Source organism: Budorcas taxicolor, chromosome 3 (genome assembly GCF_023091745.1).
Source record: "Budorcas taxicolor isolate Tak-1 chromosome 3, Takin1.1, whole genome shotgun sequence".
NCBI lineage: Eukaryota > Metazoa > Chordata > Mammalia > Artiodactyla > Bovidae > Budorcas > Budorcas taxicolor.
Genome location: NC_068912.1, coordinates 14,666,225 through 14,686,171, shown reverse-complemented (window position 1 = coordinate 14,686,171; position 19,947 = coordinate 14,666,225). Strand labels below are relative to the sequence as shown.

Here is a 19,947-nt window from a genome sequence, read left to right as displayed (position 1 = left end):
CCATCCCCTGCCAGCCTCAGCATGGCCTCTGCAGTACCCTCCCAACATGCACACTTCAGGGACTTCTGAGGCTGGACCCCTTCCCCGTCGTTTCCGGTGAGCACTGCATGGGCATGGAATGCAATGTCTGCAAGTGGGCCCCCGAGCAGGCTGGACAAGGGCTTGGCAGTCTCAGCACCAAGGCGTTCTGGGTGCTTCTCATTGGGATTTTTGGATTCAATAGGGAAAAGAAAAAAGGAAAACGGATGGTACATTTCTCCCCTTTCTTTCTGGCATCAAATCTCACAATCTGGCCTTGCCAGTTCTTAAAAGCATGACATCTTGTTTAAGACACTTAAGGGTCACTGACTCCATTTTCTCATATGGGAAATGGGTATCTCATGCTACAGAAGATACACCTTAAGGGAGCTATTGATACACTCCTCTTCCTCCACAAAAAAAAGCAGATGCTGGATGCAGGGCCTCTCGGGCCTATAGCAGCAGTACTGCTGCTAGCTGCTGCAGCAACAGGATTTTGCACCATTGCTCACTTGGCGCATGCCACACCCTGTTGTGCTTCACAAGTGTCTTCTCCCTTAATCCTCACAGCAGATGAATCCCCTTTCACACATGAGGAAAAGTAGGCACAAATGTTAAGTGGTTTACCTGCCAGGTCACACAACTAGTAAGTAAAGCTGAGGTTCATACCTAGGCAGTGAGTACCTTTTAGGATGCTGTGCAGTTCAACTCCCCCAGTTAAGCCATTGCTTACCAACAGTTGTTCGTGTTTGATACCAAATGTGTTTATTCCAATTGTGTGTGTATTTGTTGTTTGTAATTAAACTGATGAACTAAGAGTGTGAAAACAAGCTGTTTCTATGACAACTAAATGGCATCTTTAGAAGACACAATTCAGGTGAGTGACTTTAAAAACTGCTGTTGAATTAGATGTGAGCAGGGAGACTATTAAAAATTGGGGGAAATCATAAAAATCTAGGTGAATTTTGCACTCAGATTGCTTTAAATATACCATCAATTTTTTGTTCCACCTTAAGGAAGCCAACTTCAAACTGTTAGGTGATATGTAGGTGGTGAAGTTTATGCAAGAAAGAAGATGGATAACTACAGTCTTTGGCCTTATCCTCAAAGGCAAGACCCTGGTCACACTTTGACAGATGGCAAATGAACGTTTGTTGAAGTAAAATAATCTAGTCCCAGTCGTGTCAGATCAGAGAAGGCAGTGGCACCCCACTCCAGCACTCTTGCCTGGAAAATCCCATGGACGGAGGAGCCTGGTGGGCTGCAGTCCATGGGGTCGCTGAGGGTCGGACACGACTGACCGACTTCACTTTCACTTTTCACTTTCATGCATTGGAGAAGGAAATGGCAACCCACTCCAGTGTTCTTGCCTGGAGAATCCCAGGGACAGGGGAGCCTGATGGGCTGCCGTCTATGGGGTCGCACAGAGTCGGACACGACTGAAGCGACTTAGCAGCAGCAGCAGTCGTGTCAGATAAGAGGCATTCTACTGCACTGTGAATTACTTCACAATGAAATTTTAAGGATTCATTAAAATATTTGTAGCTAGAGACCTACTAGGTTTCAGGCACAAAACCAGGTTTTGAATCTTCCTTACGTCAATAGAGCTTATTATCTTGTCAGGCATTGGAGATGTCTTGACTGAGATGTAGATTCACTGACTATAACAAAGCCAATCAAACTGCCTTTAAGTGAAGAAAGAAGAAAGGAGAATGATTTTGAGGGACAAGTAGCAGCATCTGCCACACAAGAGTATTGATCCTAGGTCAGGATCAAGCATCATTGGCTCTACCATTTTATAGCTATATTACCTTAGGAAATTTACTTAACTTCTCTCTGCTACGCAACTTCTCATCTATAACATAAGGACAAAAATACATCATAGGATGGACAGGATCAAATTAGATAATATAGGCAGAGCATCTGGAACTTAGCAAATACTCAATCCTCATGCCCCCTTTCTTTAAAAGGTTTTCATTTATTTTTTTACTGTGCTGGGTCTCCACTGCTGCACAGGGTTTTCTCTAGTTGTGGAGAGCAGGGGCTACTCTTTAGTTGCAGTACTCAGGCTCCTCATGGCAATGGATTCTCCTCTTGTCGCAGAGCATCGGTTGTCTAGGCACATGGGCTTCAGTAGTTGCAGCTCGTGGGCTCTAGAGCACAGGCTCAGTAGTTGCGGCACATGGACTTAGTTGCTCCTCTGCACGTGGAATCTTCCCAGATCAGGGATTGAACCTGTGTCTCCCGCACTGGAGATAGATTCTTTACCACTGAGCACCAGGGAAGCCCGACATGCCCTTCTTAAATTGACTTTGAAGGCATTTTCTAGAGTACACTCCAAAATGTGAAAGGCAGCAAGGTGGAACAGGTTGGGCACTGCCTTCCTGAAGATAGCCTTCATTGGTTGTTTCATGAATTCTAAGTGTGTATGGTGGGATATGTTTTGTGTTACTATTTTATAGTTACATCTCATCTGAATGAAGTCAGCAGTTGATAACCCTTCAGATATATAGCTCTGCATTTGGAGAAGCATTTCAGCATAGAATAATGCTTAAGACTTCAGACTTTAGGTCAAGCTGCTTGGGTCCTATCTCCACTGACAGCTATCAGTGTATCATTGGACATATCATTCAACATCTTTGAGCCTCGGTTTCCTAATCCGCCTTCAGTGCAGGAGACCTGGGCTTAATTCCTGGGTCAAGAAGATCCCCTGGGGAGGGGAATGGCACCTATTCCAATACCCTTGCCTGGAGAATTCCATGGACAGAGGAACCTGGCCAGCTACAGTCCACAGGTTTGCAAAGAATCGGACTCTAATGAGTGCGACTAACACTTCCTCATCTGGAAAATAGGGATAATGACAGTTGTTGTAAGGATAAAATGAGAAGACTCATGTCAGCACTGGGTACATATACTCAAAATATTATCTATGTTAAAGAAACATTCTTCACAGTGTGTTTTGGAAATGAATCTTCAGAATTGACTAATTTTCTCAAGTAGGCCTGTAGGGAGTCTTGTTGTTCAGTCACTAAGTCATGACTAATAGATAAAAGTGAAGCTACTCATACACTGGCGAAGCTATAAAACAAAATTAGTGAAGTCTTAGATAAGATTATGCAATTGTAACGTAAACTCTCTTTTAATTAAGATGAATAAACGAAAAAACAAGGATGAGTAAACCACAGTCTAACCAAAACAATTTTCCACCACAATCACAGTCTGATACATTCAATTTTCCACATCAGACATGTAAATAAACATAGATGAAGTCAAGGTTACAAGCCATTGGCGATCGTAAGCCTCTTATAATAAAAAAAGAGAGACTATCAGAGGAATGGGCTTCCCAGATGGCTCAGTGGGTAACTAAATAATCTGCTTGTGATGCAGGAGACACAGGAGACACTGGTTCGATCCCTGGGTTGGGAAGATCCCCTGGAGAAGGAAAATGGCATTCCATTCCAGTATTCTTGCCCGAAAAACCCCATGGACAGAGGAGCCTGGCGGGCTACAATCCATGGGGTTGCAGAGTCAGACACGACTGAGCGACTAAGCACAGCACTGCACAGCATCAGAGGAATAGTTAAAAGCAGGAGGGGTTCCGGCTTCTCTTGTGGCTCAGTGGTAAAGAATCTGCCTGCCAATGCAGAAGACATGGGTCTGATCCCTGGTCCAGAAAGATCCCACATGCCGCAGAGTAACTCAGCCCAGGCGCCAAAACTACTGAGCCTGTCCTCTAGAGCTGGGGAACCACAACTACTGAGCCCAGGAATAGCAACTACTGAAGTCTGCGTGGCCTAAAGCCCGGGCTCTGAAACAAGAGAAGCAACCACAATGAAAAGTCCAAGCATTGCAACTAGAGAGTAGCTCCCCCTCGCTGTGAATAAGGAAAAAAACCCTGGCAGCAAGGAAGACTCAGCACAGCTGATATAAATAAATAATTTTTTTCTTTTAAAGTAGGAGGGGTTTTTGCTTTTCTCAGTGAACTAGCCAGGAATGGAATTTATGTTACAGAAAAAGAATAAACTAGCATAAAAACACCCCCCTCAATCCTGTTGTTTAGTCGCTAAGTCGTGTCTGACTCTTTACACCCCATGGACTGTGGTCTGCCAGGCTCCTTTCAAGAATACTGGATACAAGAATACTGGAGTAGGTTGCCATTTCCTTCTCCAGGGGATCTTCCCCATCCAGGGATCTAACTCGCCTCTCTTACTTCTCCTGCATTGGCAGGCGGGTTCTTTACCTGGGAAGCCAGGTAAGCAGAAATAAGCGAGGTAATTTAGTGGGGAGAGGGGTCCCAAGTTATATGAAACGCTTCAGTTTAGTTCAATCACTTAGTCATGCCGACTCTTTGTGACCCCATGAATCGCAGCATGTCAGGCCTCCCTGTCCATCACCAGCTCCCGGAGATCACTCAAACTCATGTCCATCGAGTCAGTGATGCCATCCAGCCATCTCATCCTCTGTCGTCCCCTTCTCCTCCTGCCCCCAATCCCTTCCACCATCAGAGTCTTTTCCAATGAGTCAACTCTTCGCATGAGGTGGCCAAAGTACCGGAGTTTCAGCTTTAGCGTCATTCCCTCCAAAGAAATTCCAGGGCTGATCTCCTTCAGAATGGACTGGTTGGATCTCCTTGCAGTCCAAGGGACTCTCCAAGAGTCTTCTCCAACACCACAGTTCAAAAGCATCAATTCTTCAGCACTCAGCTTTCTTCATAGTCCAACTCTCACATCCATACATGACTACTGGAAAAACCATAGCCTTGACTAGACGGACCTTTGTTGGCAGAGTAATGTCTCTGCTTTTGAATATGCTATCTAGGTTGGTCATAACTTTTCTTCCAAGGAGTAAGCGTCTTTTAATTTCATGGCTGCAGTCACCATCTGCAGTGATTTTGGAGCCCAGAAAATAAAGTCTGACACTGTTTCTACTGTTTCCCCATCTATTTCCCATGAAGTGATGGGACTGGATGCCATGATCTTCGTTTTCTGAATGTTGAGCTTTAAGCCAATTTTTTTACTCTCCTCTTTCACTTTCATCAAGAGGCTTTTTAGTTCCTCTTCATTTTCTGCCATAAGGGTGGTGTCATCTGCATATCTGAGGTTATTGATATTTCTCCTGGCAATCTTGATTCCAGCTTGTGCTTCTTCCAGCCCAGCATTTCTCATGATGTACTCTGCATAGAAGTTAAATAAGCAGGGTGACAATATACAGCCTTGACATACTCCTTTTCCTATTTGGAACCAGTCTGTTGTTCCATGTCCAGTTCTAACTGTTGCTTCCTGACCTGCACACAGGTTTCTCAAGAGGCAGGTCAGGTGGTCTGGTATTCCCATCTCTTTCAGAAGTTTCCACAGTTGATTGTGGTCCACACAGTCAAAGGCTTTGGCATAGTCAATAAGGCAGAAATAGATGTTTTTCTGGAACTCTCTTGCTTTTCCCATGATCCAGCAGATGTTGGCAATTTGATCTCAGGTTCCTCTGCCTTTTCTAAAACCAGCTTGAATATCTGGAAGTTCACGGTTCACATATTGCTGAAGCCTGGCTTGGAGAATTTTGAGCATTACTTTACTAGCGTGTGAGATGAGTGCAATTGTGTGGAAGTTTGAGCATTCTTTGGCATTGCCTTTCTTTGGGATTGGAATGAAAACTGACCTTTTCCAGTCCTGTGGCCACTGCTGAGTTTTCCAAATTTGCTGGCATATTGAGTGCAGCACTTTCACAGCATTATCTTTCAGGATTTGAAATAGCTCTACTGGAATTCCATCACCTCCACTAGCTTTCTTCATAGTGATGTTTTCTAAGGCCCACTTGACTTCACATTCCCGGATGTCTGGCTCTAGGTGAGTGATCGTGATTATCTTGGTCGTGAAGATCTTTTTTGTACAGTTCTTCTGTGCATTCTTGCCACCTCTTCTTAATATCTTCTGCTTCTGTTAGGTCCATACCATTTCTGTCCTTTATTGAGCACATCTTTGCATGAAATGTTCCCTTGGTATCTCTAATTTTCTTGAAGAGATCTCTAGTCTTTCCCATTCTGTTGTTTTCCTCTATTTCTTTGGACTGATCACTGAGGAAGGCTTTCTTTTCTCTTCTTGCTATTCTTTGGAACTCTGCATTCAGATGCTTATATCTTTCCTTTTCTCCTTTGCTTTTTGCTTCTCTTCTTTTCACAGCTATTTGTAAGGCCTCCTGAGACAGCCATTTTGCTTTTTTGCATTTCTTTTCCATGGAGGTGGTCTTGATCCCTGTCTCCTGTACAATGTCACGAACCTCCATCCATAGTTCATCAGGCACTCTATCAGATCTAGTCCTTTAAATCTATTTCTCATTTCCACTGTATAATCATAACGTTAATAAGAACATTAACTTATTGAGCCCTATGTGCCTGACGCTGTCTACAGCTTTGCATGGACTACAGCCCCATATGTACTCGTATCCCACTTTATAGACAGGCAACAAATCTGGAGAGCCAAGTTCAGTCACTAAGTGGTAGGGCAGGAACCCGGGTTAACTGCTGTGCTATACAGCTTAGCAGTAACAGAACTGCTACCCAAAAGCATGAAGAAATGAAGAGTTATTATCGACGGGCGCTTGGGAACAAAGCACTTCGGGTCATTTGCGAGACAATATGAAAATGCTCCGGCGACTGGCTGGGATCCAGATCGTAAGACTAGACGGCCTGACGGAGGCGGGGCCGGGGTGGGAAGGCACCCGGGCGTCGGCGCGCACGGTAACAAGAGGAGAAGCGGCGGAGTTGCCAGTCCTAGGACCGCTTCCGGCCAGGGTGCGTGCGGGCCCGGCCCCTGGGGGGCAGGGCTAAGTGCTGCGCATGCGCCGGGCGGGCCAGCGTGCTCCCTCCTGGCTAGCTGGATGTCCGGTTTGCGGGCGCTTCTGGGGCTCGGGCTGCTGGTTGCAGGCTCGCGCCTGTCACGCGTCAGAGTCCAGGCCGGCTCCTGTCGTGCAGGACCCACCTGGTGGGTGCCGCAGCGGCTGATCTCGGGTGGCCGCGGGGACTCAGAAGTCATGGCGAGTTCAGCAGTGAAATACCTGAGGTAGGCGAGGTTCTGAGCGGGCAAGCGGGGCGTAGGACTTGGGTGGAACCCAAGGGGGCGGGACCTGGGGCGGCCGCGCCGCCCGCGCGAGGGAGCACCTGAGGGGTGGGGACTCAGGCCGTGGGTTTCCTCAGCCAGGAGGAGGCCCAAGCCGTGGACCAGGAGCTGTTTAATGAGTACCAGTTCAGCGTGGACCAACTTATGGAGCTGGCCGGTCTGAGCTGTGCCACAGCCATTGCCAAGGTCAGTGGCACAACTCTCGACCTTTGGGGCAAGCCATTGTACAAGCCCCCCGGCCTAGGCACAACGAAGTGAGGGGAGGGACGGCCAGGCCAAGCCTGGTCTGTCACTGCCCAAAGCACCTCTGAATCCCCTTTGACTCTGCCTTCAGGCATATCCCCCCACGTCCTTGTCCAGGAGCCCCCCTACCGTCCTGGTCATCTGTGGCCCTGGGAATAACGGAGGAGATGGCCTGGTCTGTGCTCGACACCTCAAACTCTTTGTGAGTACGCAGGGAAGGGCTGTGGGGGAGAGGTTTCCAAGACCTGGGCTTGAATCACCCACCTTCCTTTCCCCGTAGGGCTACCAGCCAACCATCTATTACCCTAAAAGGCCTAACAAGCCACTCTTCACCGCACTGGTGACGCAGTGCCAGAAAATGGACATCCCCTTCCTTGGTGAAATGCCCTCAGAGGTAGGTGGCTCCTGTTCACTGCCCTCCTCAGTAGCTGCTGCCTGCATCCTGCTCTTCATTCACCTTTCCAGGCTGAGCTCACTTACGACTCTCCCTCTCTAGATTAACTGTTAGAGGGCAGGGAGAGTGCCTGACACAGGTGCCTAAAGCATGCTACCTGAATGGAATTGGTGTCATAGGGTGTGCTCCATTTATGAGCTGCTGGCACCCCCTTCTCTAAAGCTTTATTTCCCCTTAATCTCCCCTGGTCACTTTCCACGCTGTAGCCAATTCCTCTTCCTCTAGCATGCGGTAAACACATTATGTGCCCCTCTTGGGAACTGAAGTGACTACCTTATCCTAAACCCTTTCTTCAGATGATGGATTTAGGAGTGGGTAACTTGAGAACGTTTTAAAATTCCTTAGCACGTTTTACGGACGAAGAGACTGAGATGCAAAAGAAGGTAAGTGATTTGTCCAAAGTCACATATCAGTTCATGGCAGAGGCAAGGCCAAAGCCTGCCCCTCCTGACTCCAGGTCTCGGGCTGTGCTACACTGTAGCCTCTCCAGTGGTTGGCAGACACTCGGAGCGGAAGATGTGACTGGACTCAGCTTGGCCTCAATCAGTGACTTGCACTGAACTCTAGGCCTCAGAATGCCATTTGAATGAGATTAAATTTCTCCCTGTGCCTATGGCCTTTGGGTACAGAGGACAGCCCTTTCCTCTTAAGGGTTCTTTGTGAAGCTGCTAGCTCTGACATCTTCTCCTTCTCTACTACAGCCGATGCTGATTGATGAACTGTATGAGCTGGTGGTGGATGCCATCTTTGGCTTCAGCTTCACGGGTGAGGTTCGGGAGCCATTCCGCAGCATCCTGAGCGTCCTGAATGGACTCACTGTGCCCATTGCCAGCATCGACATTCCCTCAGGTGTGGGTCCAAGGAGGTTGGGGGGATCAGGGCCCTGCCCTGTCTTGAGGTAGGTACCTAGGAGTTCTTGTTCCTGATTCAAGGTTCAGAGTCTAGAGGTGGAGAAAGAGCCAAAGTAGGGCTGAGGAACAGAGTTTAGGAATGCCCTTTACATGTTGACTGTGAGACCAGAGCCCAGGAGTGTGTGCGGCTCCAAGGACATGATTTCCTCAGGTGGGGACCCAGGGGGCTTCCCACTCCTTTAAGATTAGAGCAGAGCAAGGTGTGGAAGGGGACTGGACATCTTGGTCCCTTCTGCTCTGACTACCACCTTCTTTTCAGGATGGGACGTGGAGAAGGGAAGCTCTGGAGGAATCCAGCCAGACTTGCTCATCTCCCTGACAGCACCCAAAAAGTCTGCAACCCAGTTTACTGGTCGTTACCACTACCTGGGGGGTCGCTTCGTGCCGCCTGCTCTGGAAAAGAAGTACCAGCTGAACCTACCACCCTACCCTGACACCGAATGTGTCTATCGTCTGCAGTGAGAGAAGGTGGGGGGCATTCTTTTCAATAAAGGCTTAGTCCCTCTCTCCCAGAACTGTGGAGTCCTGGGAGCTCTTCTGACAATAACGGTTAAGCGATGGTATAGCCAGAGAGCAACTCTGGAGAGGTGGTGTGCTCTCTGTGGGAACAGTATGCAAGAGAGGTTTCTATGGCATTTGGGGGCAATGACAGTTGCCTTTCAGATGCTGAAAAAGGCTCCCAGGTGAGGTGTGCGTCCTTTACACGCACACAGTTATTAGGGATGCAGACAGGGAGCTGGGTGAGGTTCTCTGAACTCTCTCCTTTCACTTAACAACATAGCAAGACTACCAGATGTTAACAGAAGGAACTTCTTCAGAGGCCTCTAAGGGAACTAATTTGTATTCAGGACCTTCCCGGGCTGAGAATGGAGATGACTGTCACAACTTATCTACAGACTAGAAGACCAAGCTGATGTTTATTCAATTTGGTATAGTTAGAAACTGGCAATCTATGGGCTGAATTTGCATGTTTTCCTTAGCCTTCAAAATAAAAAATCAGTATATTTCCCATAGATCTACATTTTCAGCTTCTTTAGCCAAGATGTCTCTTCAGATGTCTGCATTCCCACTGCCACAGCTCCCCTCATCCTGGTCCCTTAGCTGCCTGGCCCCTGCAGGTGCTTGAGTTCACCATCTCTGGGTTAGATTCTGTAAGGGGGACTTGCCTCTCCCTCGACTCAGACATGGGACTACCACTCTCTTCTCAGCGGACTGCTGTTCCACGGCTGTTTCCTCCTCGGGAGGGACTCCTCACTGAGAGGGTGCCTAAGACCTGCGTCAGCTCAGGCCCGAGGCCTCAGCTCCTGGAGGGGCGTCAGTCGGGCCCCGCCGTGGCCTGGCCTTCAGTCTCTCTTCTTCTGTTTCTTCTTTGCTTTCTGGGCAGTGTTGACTCCAGGTCCATCCAAGACTTCCTCCTCCTGATGCTGCCGTCTTTTCTTCTTGCTTCTCCCCCTTTTCTGATCACTGCACGATGTGCTTTCTGCTTCTCTGGTCCCACTGTCTACGAGAGCCTCTTCAACTTCTTCATCCTCTGTGTTCAAGTCTTCTTGCTCATGCTGCCGCCTCTTCTTGCTTCTGCCACGTGGGTGAGTGTATACTCTGCTCTCCACTTCCTCTGTCCCAACTCCACTGGCAGCCACCTTGCCTCCCTCATTATCTAAGACCGCCAGCTCCACCTTCTCCTCTTCACGGTGCTGCCTCTTCTTTTTCCTGAGGGACCGGTCGATGTGCTCTCTGTTTTTCAATTCCCCAAGCCCACCTGTTCTTGTGGTCTCTTCATTTTCTGTAGCTGTGCCCTCTCTCTCATCTGTGACTCTTTCTTCTTGATGCCGTCTTTTCTTCTTGCTTTTTCTGATGCTCTCGTCAGTGTGTTCTGAGTACTCTTCTGCACTCCTTTCAGTTGCTGTAGCCTCTTCCTCCTCTTTCTGCTTCCTTTTCTTTTTCTTTTTCTTGGGGGTCTTGCTCTCAGACTGCAGTTGAGGGACCCCAGGGTCCTGGCCTTTGAGCCGAGCCAGGAAGGCCTGCTCCTGGGCCTCTAAGCGAGCAAGCTTAGCTTTCATTGTGATCCCAAGACGGGCAGCCCTGAAATAGATGGGGCCCAAGTCAGAGGGAGGCCATCAGGGAAAAGAGGCCTCATCTTTGAGACTGCAGGGAAAGTTGGTAAGGAGGAGCTACCTGTCTTCAGGCAGCTTCAGAAATGGGCACAGAGTAGGAGTCATTTCCTCTGGGGTGAAAAGAGTGGCACAGGCCACCCTCAATGGTGGGCTTGTGATGGGGAGAAAAGAAGGGAGCCCAAGAAGCCAACCACTACTTACTTGTGTGCTGTTCGTCCCTCGCAGGCCTGGAGCAGCATCTCATCGGTCAGCCTGTTGGAGAGGGGTGGGAATCAGGAATTACAAATGGATCTGGTGGAAAGGCTTGACCTCTCCTCCCCTCCGAAACATTCACCAATGAGTTCCTATTCAGGACCTGGAAGTGCCAAAGATTAGTACAACAGTTCCACCCCCCAAGAAGACCACAGTCAAGCATTATACTGGTCCTTTCTTCTGAGATTTGAAGGCATCTCCCATATGCCCCAGCACTAGAAAGACATCTCACACATTCGGAGGCTTGGACTCCTGGCTGTCATCACTGCAGCTTTCCCAGTCCTTGTCTGGCTTCTCCCCACTTGAAGTCAGTGTGGCCGTCTAGAAGGAGGAATCGTGGGGATGGACAAGGCCCACTCAACACCACCGTCATCCCACTTCCCTTCTGGAAACCACTCCCAACCACCATCTCAAGTAGCCAGAGGCACAGATCTGTCAGCCCCTGACATCACTTCTTACAGACCTCCACAGAGGTGTGCCAACCTGCATATGTCAGCTTGGGCAGGAAGTGGGCTGCAGCTGGGAATGGGTGGGGCAGGGGCAGTCCTGGCTCCCTGGCCCACAGTGAGCTAGCTAGTGGGCAGAACAAGAAGGGAGGGACAAGTGCTTGGGTCATCAGGTCTTCACAGTGGGGCAAGTGCCCCCCGGTGGTCATCTCATGGTTCTAGCAACAGACAATAAAGATGGTTCTTTTCACAACCTGTGCGCCACCCCCCTCCCCCCGACCCTGGGCCAATACCTATGCACAGTTCTTTATTTAACCAGGTTAAGAACCTACTATGGATTAAAAGGCTGGGGATACAGAGTGGAATAAGAATGAGATGGGTGCAGCCAACATAGATCCTACGTGGTTAGCAGGGAAGGAGATATGGCAGAATGTAGGCAATTATGAAGAAAATACTGGCAGACTCCAGTCCATAGTGTTCCCAAAGAGTCAGACATGACTTAGTGACTAAACAACAATTATCTCTGCTAGAGGAGGGGTACCTGACTCAGGCTTCAGGGTTTGGGGAATAGTTGCTACAAGTAACTCAGCTTTGAAAGACAATGAAAAGGTCAGCAGGTAAAGGAAGCAGAATGTCCCAGACAGAGGGAGCATATGCAAAAATTTGAAGGTGATAAAACATGGTACCTGAAAAAGATTCAGAATCAATCTGGCTAAAGTGTAGACAGAGGTCCTGAGAAGTGGCGAGAAACAGGCTAGGGAAGAAGGCGAGGACAAGGCCTGAAGGGCCATCCGAGTCAGTCTGACACCTGTAGACTGTGTCATCCCAGGTCAAGGAGGAGCCAGTGACGCAGTGAAACCTGTGTTTTACAGAGAACACTCTGGATGCTTTGTGGAGGATGAACTGATTGGCACGAGGATTGAGACTAGAGTGAGGAGCCTAGCTAGTTACGAGGCTGTGGAAGAAATCATGCAGGAGATGATGGTCTGAACTGGGGCCAAGATGGCCACAGAGAGGAATGGGGAAGATCCGCTGGATAACATGTAGAGCCTTTAAGCAGGTAATGGAAGATCATTAAATGTCAGCTCCCTTCCATTGGCACACTAGAAAAGGGAAGTCTGAACACCTGGGTTCTAGTCCTTGGCTAGAACAGGTTCTTATAGTTACTAGCCACCTGTGGGCTCTTCAGTGAGCCACCTCCCCACTTCTGGCCATATCTGCAAAATAAAAGACAATGGGTCCGATAATCTCTCAGGTCTCCTCAGGCTTCTAAGTCCTTTGAAATAGATGTCCCCTCCCTGCTCTCCTCTGGCAGCTCCTGACTGTCCTCTGCCTCCCACTCCCTGTTGCAGCCCCCTCAGCAGAGGGCAGGGATCCATGCAGCCTGAAGATTTCAATTCTTGCTGAGGATCTGGGCAGTCTGGGTCAGCAACAGCGAGGTTAGTCCCAGGACCCTACTTAGGACAGTCCTGAGAACAGGTAGGGCATGCAAGGCAATTGTTCAGACCCCAAGAGACCAGGGAAGGGGAAAGGGTGGGCCGTCTCACCCCCAGCCTCTAATACCTTCACAAACTTCTGATACAGCAAGTTGGGCTTGGTGTGATCCTGACGGGTGGTCTCCTCAGACAGACGTCTTATCTGTACTCCATCCTGGGGGAAGCATGTGTGAGTGGGTGCCACGTCTCCCTCACCCCCATGTGTCCAGGCCCTCGTGTGTTACATGCCTGCTATTAGAGCTTATACCTGCCTAGTTTCCACCACCAAGTTGGCTGCAGTCTTGTTGAACAGATCATTCCACCAGTGATTTGTGAACTCCTTGGCAGGGTCGTGTCCCACCTGCCAGAGAAGTGTGAACTCAGGGCTTGTCATTCCCCTCCCTCACCCTATCTTCAAGGCCCCCATCTCCCATCCCCACTGACCTCCCGCAGTCTGTCCAGTCTTACCCCATAAGTGTCCTGCTTCAGGGTCACCCTGAGGGCCTGGGTGATACCATTCTCCTTCCGGCCCAGGCCTTTGCCTGCAGAAGACAGCGAATGACCTGACTTATTCCACTGCCTGCCCTAAGCCCTCACAAAGCAACCCTGGCACATGCCACTCCTTGTCATTCCACACACCTAGCACTGGGCGTGCCCTGTCCCTCTCAGAAACCCTCCCAGTTCCACTCTTCCTAGTACCTCTCCATACGGTCTTCATGTCTTTGAGCCCAAACTCTCTTTTCCCATAATTCTCTCAGGACAGAGGTCATCTCTTTCCCACTCCCAGTTCTCTCAGCCACTTCCTTCTCACTATCCACAGTCATATTTCTTCCCTTTTCTGGAAATGTCTGGAAATTGCTGAATTTTCTTCTGCAAATTTTCTCTTTAACTTTTCCTCTTCCATTGAACAGACTACAGAGAGATTAATCCAGGATAATGCCTCTTCCCTGGGCAGAGGGTAGTGAGGGAGTTGGGGGATGTGGAAGGGGCCCCCTGGGAATCACCTTGAGTCCATCCATGCTTTAGCAACTGCTCCTCAGCAAACTTCCTCCCCCGACTCTTGACCTCGGGGGTGATACTCATGGTGAGAAAAGTCACTGTCTTCAGGCTCTCACTGGAGAAGCAGCAGTCACTGTCATCCCTTTAAGAGGAAGGGAGAAAGTGCTCAGATCATGTACCAAATCCATCCTAACCGCTCTTATAAGAATTCTTTCCTGGAGCTGGAACAGAGACCAAGCTGGGAGGCCTGGTCCTTAGGGAGCTCCCTGACCACTGAGAGGTCAACATGCTGAAAGTCAAGGAGGACCAGTATTAACAATAATACCTAAATTTATGGAGAGCTCACCACACGCTGGGCTTTGCTAAGGCTTTGCATGGATCATTTCATGTAACCGTCCCAGTCCAGGAAGATTTCCTAAACTTTGCATTCAGGAAAGTATTACTATCCTTTTGTTCAAATGAGGAAACTAAAGCCTAAAGAGGTTAGGTGACTTGCTCAAGGTCACACAGCTGATGCATGTAGAATTCACACTCAGGCAGCTGGTCTGCAGAATTCCCACTCTTTACCGCTACCTGACAACATCTCCCATGATTTATTACCATGTTAAACACAAAGCAAAGCAATGAGATGTTTATTAACCTGAGTGATATCTGTCTGTGCTCAGTTGTGTGATTCTTTGTGACCCTTTGGTCTGTAGCCCGCCAGGTTCCTCTGCCCATGGGGTTCTCCCAGCAAGTACTGGAGTAGGTTGCCATCTCCTCCTCCAGTTATAAGACAGCAGTGCTTAATAAAGCCTGTATCCTATACCTGTGCCCCAGCATTTACACTGAGGGGGCTTCACCACCACTGTCTTTTAGTCTTGTTGGAGCACCCTTTTTGAAACTGTCCAGCTTGGAAAGGTGCTCTTATATTTAACAGGAGGATTACACATACTATTATACTGTCTCATTTAACCCTGACAGTTCTGTAAGACAGATATTATCCTTATTTTACAGAGGAGAAAAATAAAGTCTCGGTTTCTTGCCTGGTTTCTTATATAGCTGGTAAGGGATGTAGCTGGAAATATGAGCCCAGGATGCATGACTGTATAGTAGCCCGGCTTCTATTATATTCCCAACTACAGTCATCCCTCAGTTATCAGCGGGGGACTTGTTTTAGGACCTGCCATTGATACCAAAACCCAAATTCTATACTCGGCCTTCCACATGCCAGCATGTTGCTAATTGTTTCACACATATTATCTCATTTAATCCTTCCAACAACCCCACAGGGAGGTGTTTTGGGTTTTTGTTTTGGCTGCCCCGGGTTCCTTGCAGGATCTTAGTTCCCCAACCACGGACTGAACTCCAGCCCTCCTCAGTGAAGGTACAGAGTCCCAACCACTGGGCCACCAGGGAATTCCCAGGAGGTGTTTTTACTGTAACTTACAACTGAAAAAATGGCACTGAAAAGTTTAGCTACTTGCACAAATCAAATAGCTGGTTAAGTAGCAGATCTAGGATCTCAGGCGCTCCAGAACTGGTGTTCTCAATCACTACTCACAGGCTCATAGCCATTTACGCTTTACACTCTAAGACTTACACAGCCTATGCCTTGTCGCATTAATTCGAAATTATATTATATACCACAACCTATGCTTAGTCTTATTCCCAAACCCCTGATGCACTTAATACAGCTCCTGAATGCGTTCAGTCCTTAATTGTTGAACTGAATGACACAGGTGGGAATTTCCTTAACCGACCTAGAACAGGTACTGTGGACAGAAGCTAGATACCAGGCTGTGCTCGCAGTCTTTGCGAAGGCTGTGAGCACACTTTCAGGAACTGTCTTCTTTCCAGTCAACGTGAGTTTTCTGGAGAAGGGGCCCTGGGCTACCATTCTTACAGAGGTTCTGAAGAGCTGGCTCCTTTCCCTAGGGTTCCTTCCTGTGGAGGTTAAAACTCCAGCCCTCTGACCGCAGCTTCACTTGAGTAAAACTATTCTCTTTCTGTCACATTTGCCCCTGAGCCCGGGCTATGACAGTCACCATTCGGGGGACTGTAGCCCCTTACCGTCATTGCGAGTTCCTCTCCGCAGAAACATGTGACAAACGTGACTTGTGCGCAGCCATCTTCCCGGAAGTGCTGTTTCGACCCTTCTAGGCTGTGGAAACCATAGAGATGCACGCTGGAACTGAGTCTCTGTGGTCCCCGGAGAAACTATCTGAGAGGCCGGCTTGCCGTGCTTTATGGTTGCCATAGAAACTCCACCCCAGAGCTAGCCCATTTCTGGAGATTCGAGAGGTATTCTACTTATTGCCTCCCAGCAGGCCCTGAGCAGCTAAGTGACGTCAGTCCTACCTGACTCTATTGGGGTTCGGAGAATAGCTTTGGGTCCGACATTGACTAGTCCTAGGCACAAATACGAGAAAGGAAAATTTTAGGTGGAAGCATGGAGAGTGGCCTGAGAGATTGAGAGATTCGTGGAGGCAGAGAAGGAGGTAGTACCTCTGAGGTGATTAATAATTCAGGGGATGAATACTCAGCCTGGGGGGACAGTTTTGTTTTGTTTTGTTTTGTTTTAATAAAATCCCAGGGGTAAGAGGTTTCAATAAGTTCATCAAACACATTTTGATTCACCACTGTGTGCCAGGACCTGTTCTTCTTTGGTACTGGTGATACAAAATGCGTAGGACACGAGCCCTGACTTCGAGGAGCACTTTGGCTAGCCCAAGCAAAGCTGGAAGCTCGAGTGGGACTGGAGAGGCAAAATCCCGGAATGCATAATAGGTTGAGGAGTTCAGACTTGCCTTATGAGAATCCATTGAGCAGGAGAGGGAAAGAACATATTGCAAAGAAGTCAGCAAGAGAGGTTGCACATCCTCTCATCCCCACAGTGTTCTTAGGGTCCACTGAGCCACCCAGGAACTAAAATCGGAAGGGAAAAAAAAAAAGTTTTCCCTTATTTGCATCCCTATATCAATATTTGGACTTCCCTGGCTCAGACGGTAAAGCGTCTGTCTACAATGCGGGAGACCCGGGTTCTATCCCTGGGTTGGGAAGATCCCCTGGAGAAGGAAATGGCAATTCACTTCAGGACTATTGCCTGGAAAATCCCATGGACAGAGGAGCCTGATAGGCTACAGTCCATGGGGTCGCAAAGAGTCGGACACGACTGAGCGACTTCACTTTCACTTTCACATCAATATTTACGGTAACTTAGCGCCCCCTAGGATCTTCAAAGAGAAAAGCTGCCATTTCACTCAAGCTTTGTCACAATTGCTCAGTATGTCATATACCTCATTCCAGTACGTTTTTTTAAACATGAAATTAGTTTTACTTTTAAAATATGCTACATGGGAACAATACTTTAAACAATGGATCTTGATTAGTGGGCTTGTAGATGCTTTCATAAGTGATGTGGAATGCTTCAAATATACTGTTCAGAGGTTGGATTCAATAGAGGAACATTTCGTGAATGGCAGTCAGATCTGAGTCCTTTTCCTGCTCAAGAGCAACCTTTCACTGGTCTATAAAATTAGAATGTTGGGCTAGTGCAATCATCTTTACAAACTTGGTTTTATTGTAGTGTCTCAGGGGCCACTGAGAAAATTCCATAGATAGGGTTTCAATTTCCACCCTTTCAATTTTCCACCCTTTCTATCTCCCCTGTCTATCTAATATTACATATTATACTGTGGTCATAAAAGAAGTTTGAAAACTCATGAATAGGTCAAGGGCCCTTTTCAGCCCACAATTTCTGTTCAGCATACTCTTTGTCAGCCATTCTGAAAACCTAATGGCCATAATTTGTTGAATTGAACATTCAGAAAACTAAGATCATGGCATCCAGTCCCATCAGTTAATGGCAAATAGATGGGGGGAAAAAATGGAAACAGTGACAGACTTTATTTTCTTGAACTCCAAAATCTCTGCAGACAATGACTACAGCCACGAAATTAAAAGACGCTTGCTACTTGTAAGAAAAGCTATGGCAAAACTAGACTGCATATTGAAAAGCAGAGACATCACTTTCCTTTAAAGGTCTATATACTCAAAGCTATGGCTTTTCCATTAGTCATGTATGGATGAGAGACCTGGACTATAACAAAAGCTGCGTACCAAAGAATTGATGCTTTCAAACTGTGGTGTTGGAGAAGACTCTTGAGAGTCCCCAGTCAATCCTAAAGGAAATCAACCCTGAATATTCGTTAGAAGGACTAATGCTGAAACTGAAGCTCCAGTACTTTGGCCACCTGATGAGAAGAACCGACTCTTGGAAAAGACCCTGATGCTGGGAAAGATTGAAGGCAGGAGGAGAAGGGGGCGACAGAGAATGAAATGGTTAGATGGTATCATCTACTTGACAGACATGAGTTTGAACAAACTCTGGGAGATAGTGAAAGATAGGGAAGCATGGCCTGCTGCAGTCCATGGGGTTGCAAAGAGTTGGATACGACTTGTTCAGTCGGAGCAACTGAACAACAACATAACTTGTTGACTCAAGATTCTGAGTCTGGCCTAGGAACTTGAACTCTGGCTCTGCCTGGCTCACTCATTCGATAAACATTTATTAAGGGTCTTCTATAGACCAAGGACTAATGTGGGGGTGTAACAAGTTACCATGAACTTATATCAGTGAGTGATGAGAGCTGTGGCAAGGTCAGAACACAGTGCTGTGGGGGTAAAAGGAGAAGTCAGGGCCCCTGCAGGCCTGTCCCTGGAGGCTACGTGGGGTTGCAAAAGAAGAAATGGGCCTCCAGGAGTTCAAAATTTCAGGGGCTTCAAACTCTTCACAAGAGTTGTACAAAATAAAAGCCATTATGAGAGAGCAAGAATACATGACTATTTATAAGGTAAGCTCGGGGTCTTTCTACTCCTCCGTCTTGGCCCCTCTCAGTTCTGAATGCTGGGAAGTCCAAGATCAAGGCACCAGGTTGATGACCTTCTGGTGAGGGCCCTTTTCCTGATTCATATCTGGCAACTTCTTGCTGTGTTCTTTCGTGGTGGAAGGGGCCATGACTACTTATAAGAAAATAATCTGAAATGCAGACATAGAAAGATCAGCAGAAATATTTATTACAGGAATATTTATAAAATGGGGGAAAAAAAGCAAAGAACCTAAATATTCCACAACAGGAGAATGGCTAAATAACTTACAGTGGAGCCGTTGCTGCTTTATTGCCCAGTCACTAAGTCATGTCTGACTCTTCGTGACCCCTTGAACTGCAGCACACCAGGCTCCCCATCCTTCACTATCTCCCAGAGTTTGCTCAAAGAGTGGAAATATACAGTGCACTAATACATAGTCTTAAAAAATGAATTTGAAGGATTCCTAATAATTTTGGGGAAATGTCTATGATATGATTGAAGTGAAAAAAACAGGTACAAGTTCAGTTCAGTCGCTCAGTCGTGTCCGACTCTTTGCGACCCCATGAATCGCAGCACACCAGGCCTCCCTGTCCATCAACAACTCCCGGAGTTCACTCAGAATCACGTCCATCGAGTCGGTGATGCCATCCAGCCATCTCATCCTCTGTTGTCCCCTTCTCCTCCTGCCCCTAATCCCTCCCAGCATCAAGGTCTTTTCTAATGAGTCAACTCTTCACATGAGGTGGCCAAAGTATTGGGAGTTTCAGCTTTAGCATCAGTCCTTCCAATGAACACCCAGGACTGGTCTCCTTTAGAATGGACTGGTTGGATCTCCTTGCAGTCCAAGGGACTCTCAAGAGTCTTCTCCAACACCACAGTTCAAAAGCATCAATTCTTTGGCGCTCAGCTTTCTTCACAGTCCAACTCTCACATCCATACATGACCACAGGAAAAACCATAGCCTTGACTAGATGGACCTTTGTTGGCAAAGTAGCAGATACAAACTGGTCCCTAAATAGTAAGAGCCATCGATGTTAAAAATTCATTGACTATGGCATCAAAATAAATAAAACAC

The 19,947-nt window shown here is 47.7% G+C and overlaps 2 protein-coding genes across 2 annotated transcripts; one reads left to right on the top strand and one right to left on the bottom strand.

Annotated features, from left to right (window-relative positions):
• The first annotated feature begins 6,847 nt into the window (after nt 1-6,847).
• On the top strand, nt 6,848-9,689 carry NAXE (NAD(P)HX epimerase). Its single transcript, XM_052636711.1, is given in 7 exon segments — nt 6,848-6,872; nt 6,875-7,070; nt 7,205-7,313; nt 7,462-7,572; nt 7,651-7,764; nt 8,526-8,673; nt 8,995-9,689. Coding segments are annotated over 7 exon segments (906 nt in total). The 3' UTR covers nt 9,198-9,689.
• GPATCH4 (G-patch domain containing 4) lies at nt 9,641-16,134 on the bottom strand. Its single transcript, XM_052636710.1, has 8 exons — nt 16,074-16,134; nt 14,027-14,163; nt 13,491-13,564; nt 13,291-13,383; nt 13,111-13,197; nt 11,334-11,422; nt 11,051-11,101; nt 9,641-10,817 (listed from the first exon to the last, which is right to left on the bottom strand). The coding sequence occupies exons 2-8, from the start codon at nt 14,103-14,105 to the stop codon at nt 10,079-10,081; spliced, it is 1,212 nt and encodes a 403-aa protein (XP_052492670.1). The 5' UTR covers nt 14,106-14,163; nt 16,074-16,134; the 3' UTR covers nt 9,641-10,078.
• Nucleotides 16,135-19,947: the final 3,813 nt, after the last annotated feature.

Coding starts and splice junctions, on each gene's coding strand:
- GPATCH4 (XM_052636710.1), bottom strand. CDS start 14,105: ATGAGTATCACCCCCGAGGTCAAGAGTCGGGGGAGGAAGTTTGCTGAG. Junction 11,423..13,110: donor TGTATCAGAAGTTTGTGAAG/GTATTAGAGGCT, acceptor TCCTCCTTCTAG/ACGGCCACACTGACTTCAAG. Junction 11,102..11,333: donor GAGTCCAAGCCTCCGAATGT/GTGAGATGTCTT, acceptor CCTCTCCAACAG/GCTGACCGATGAGATGCTGC.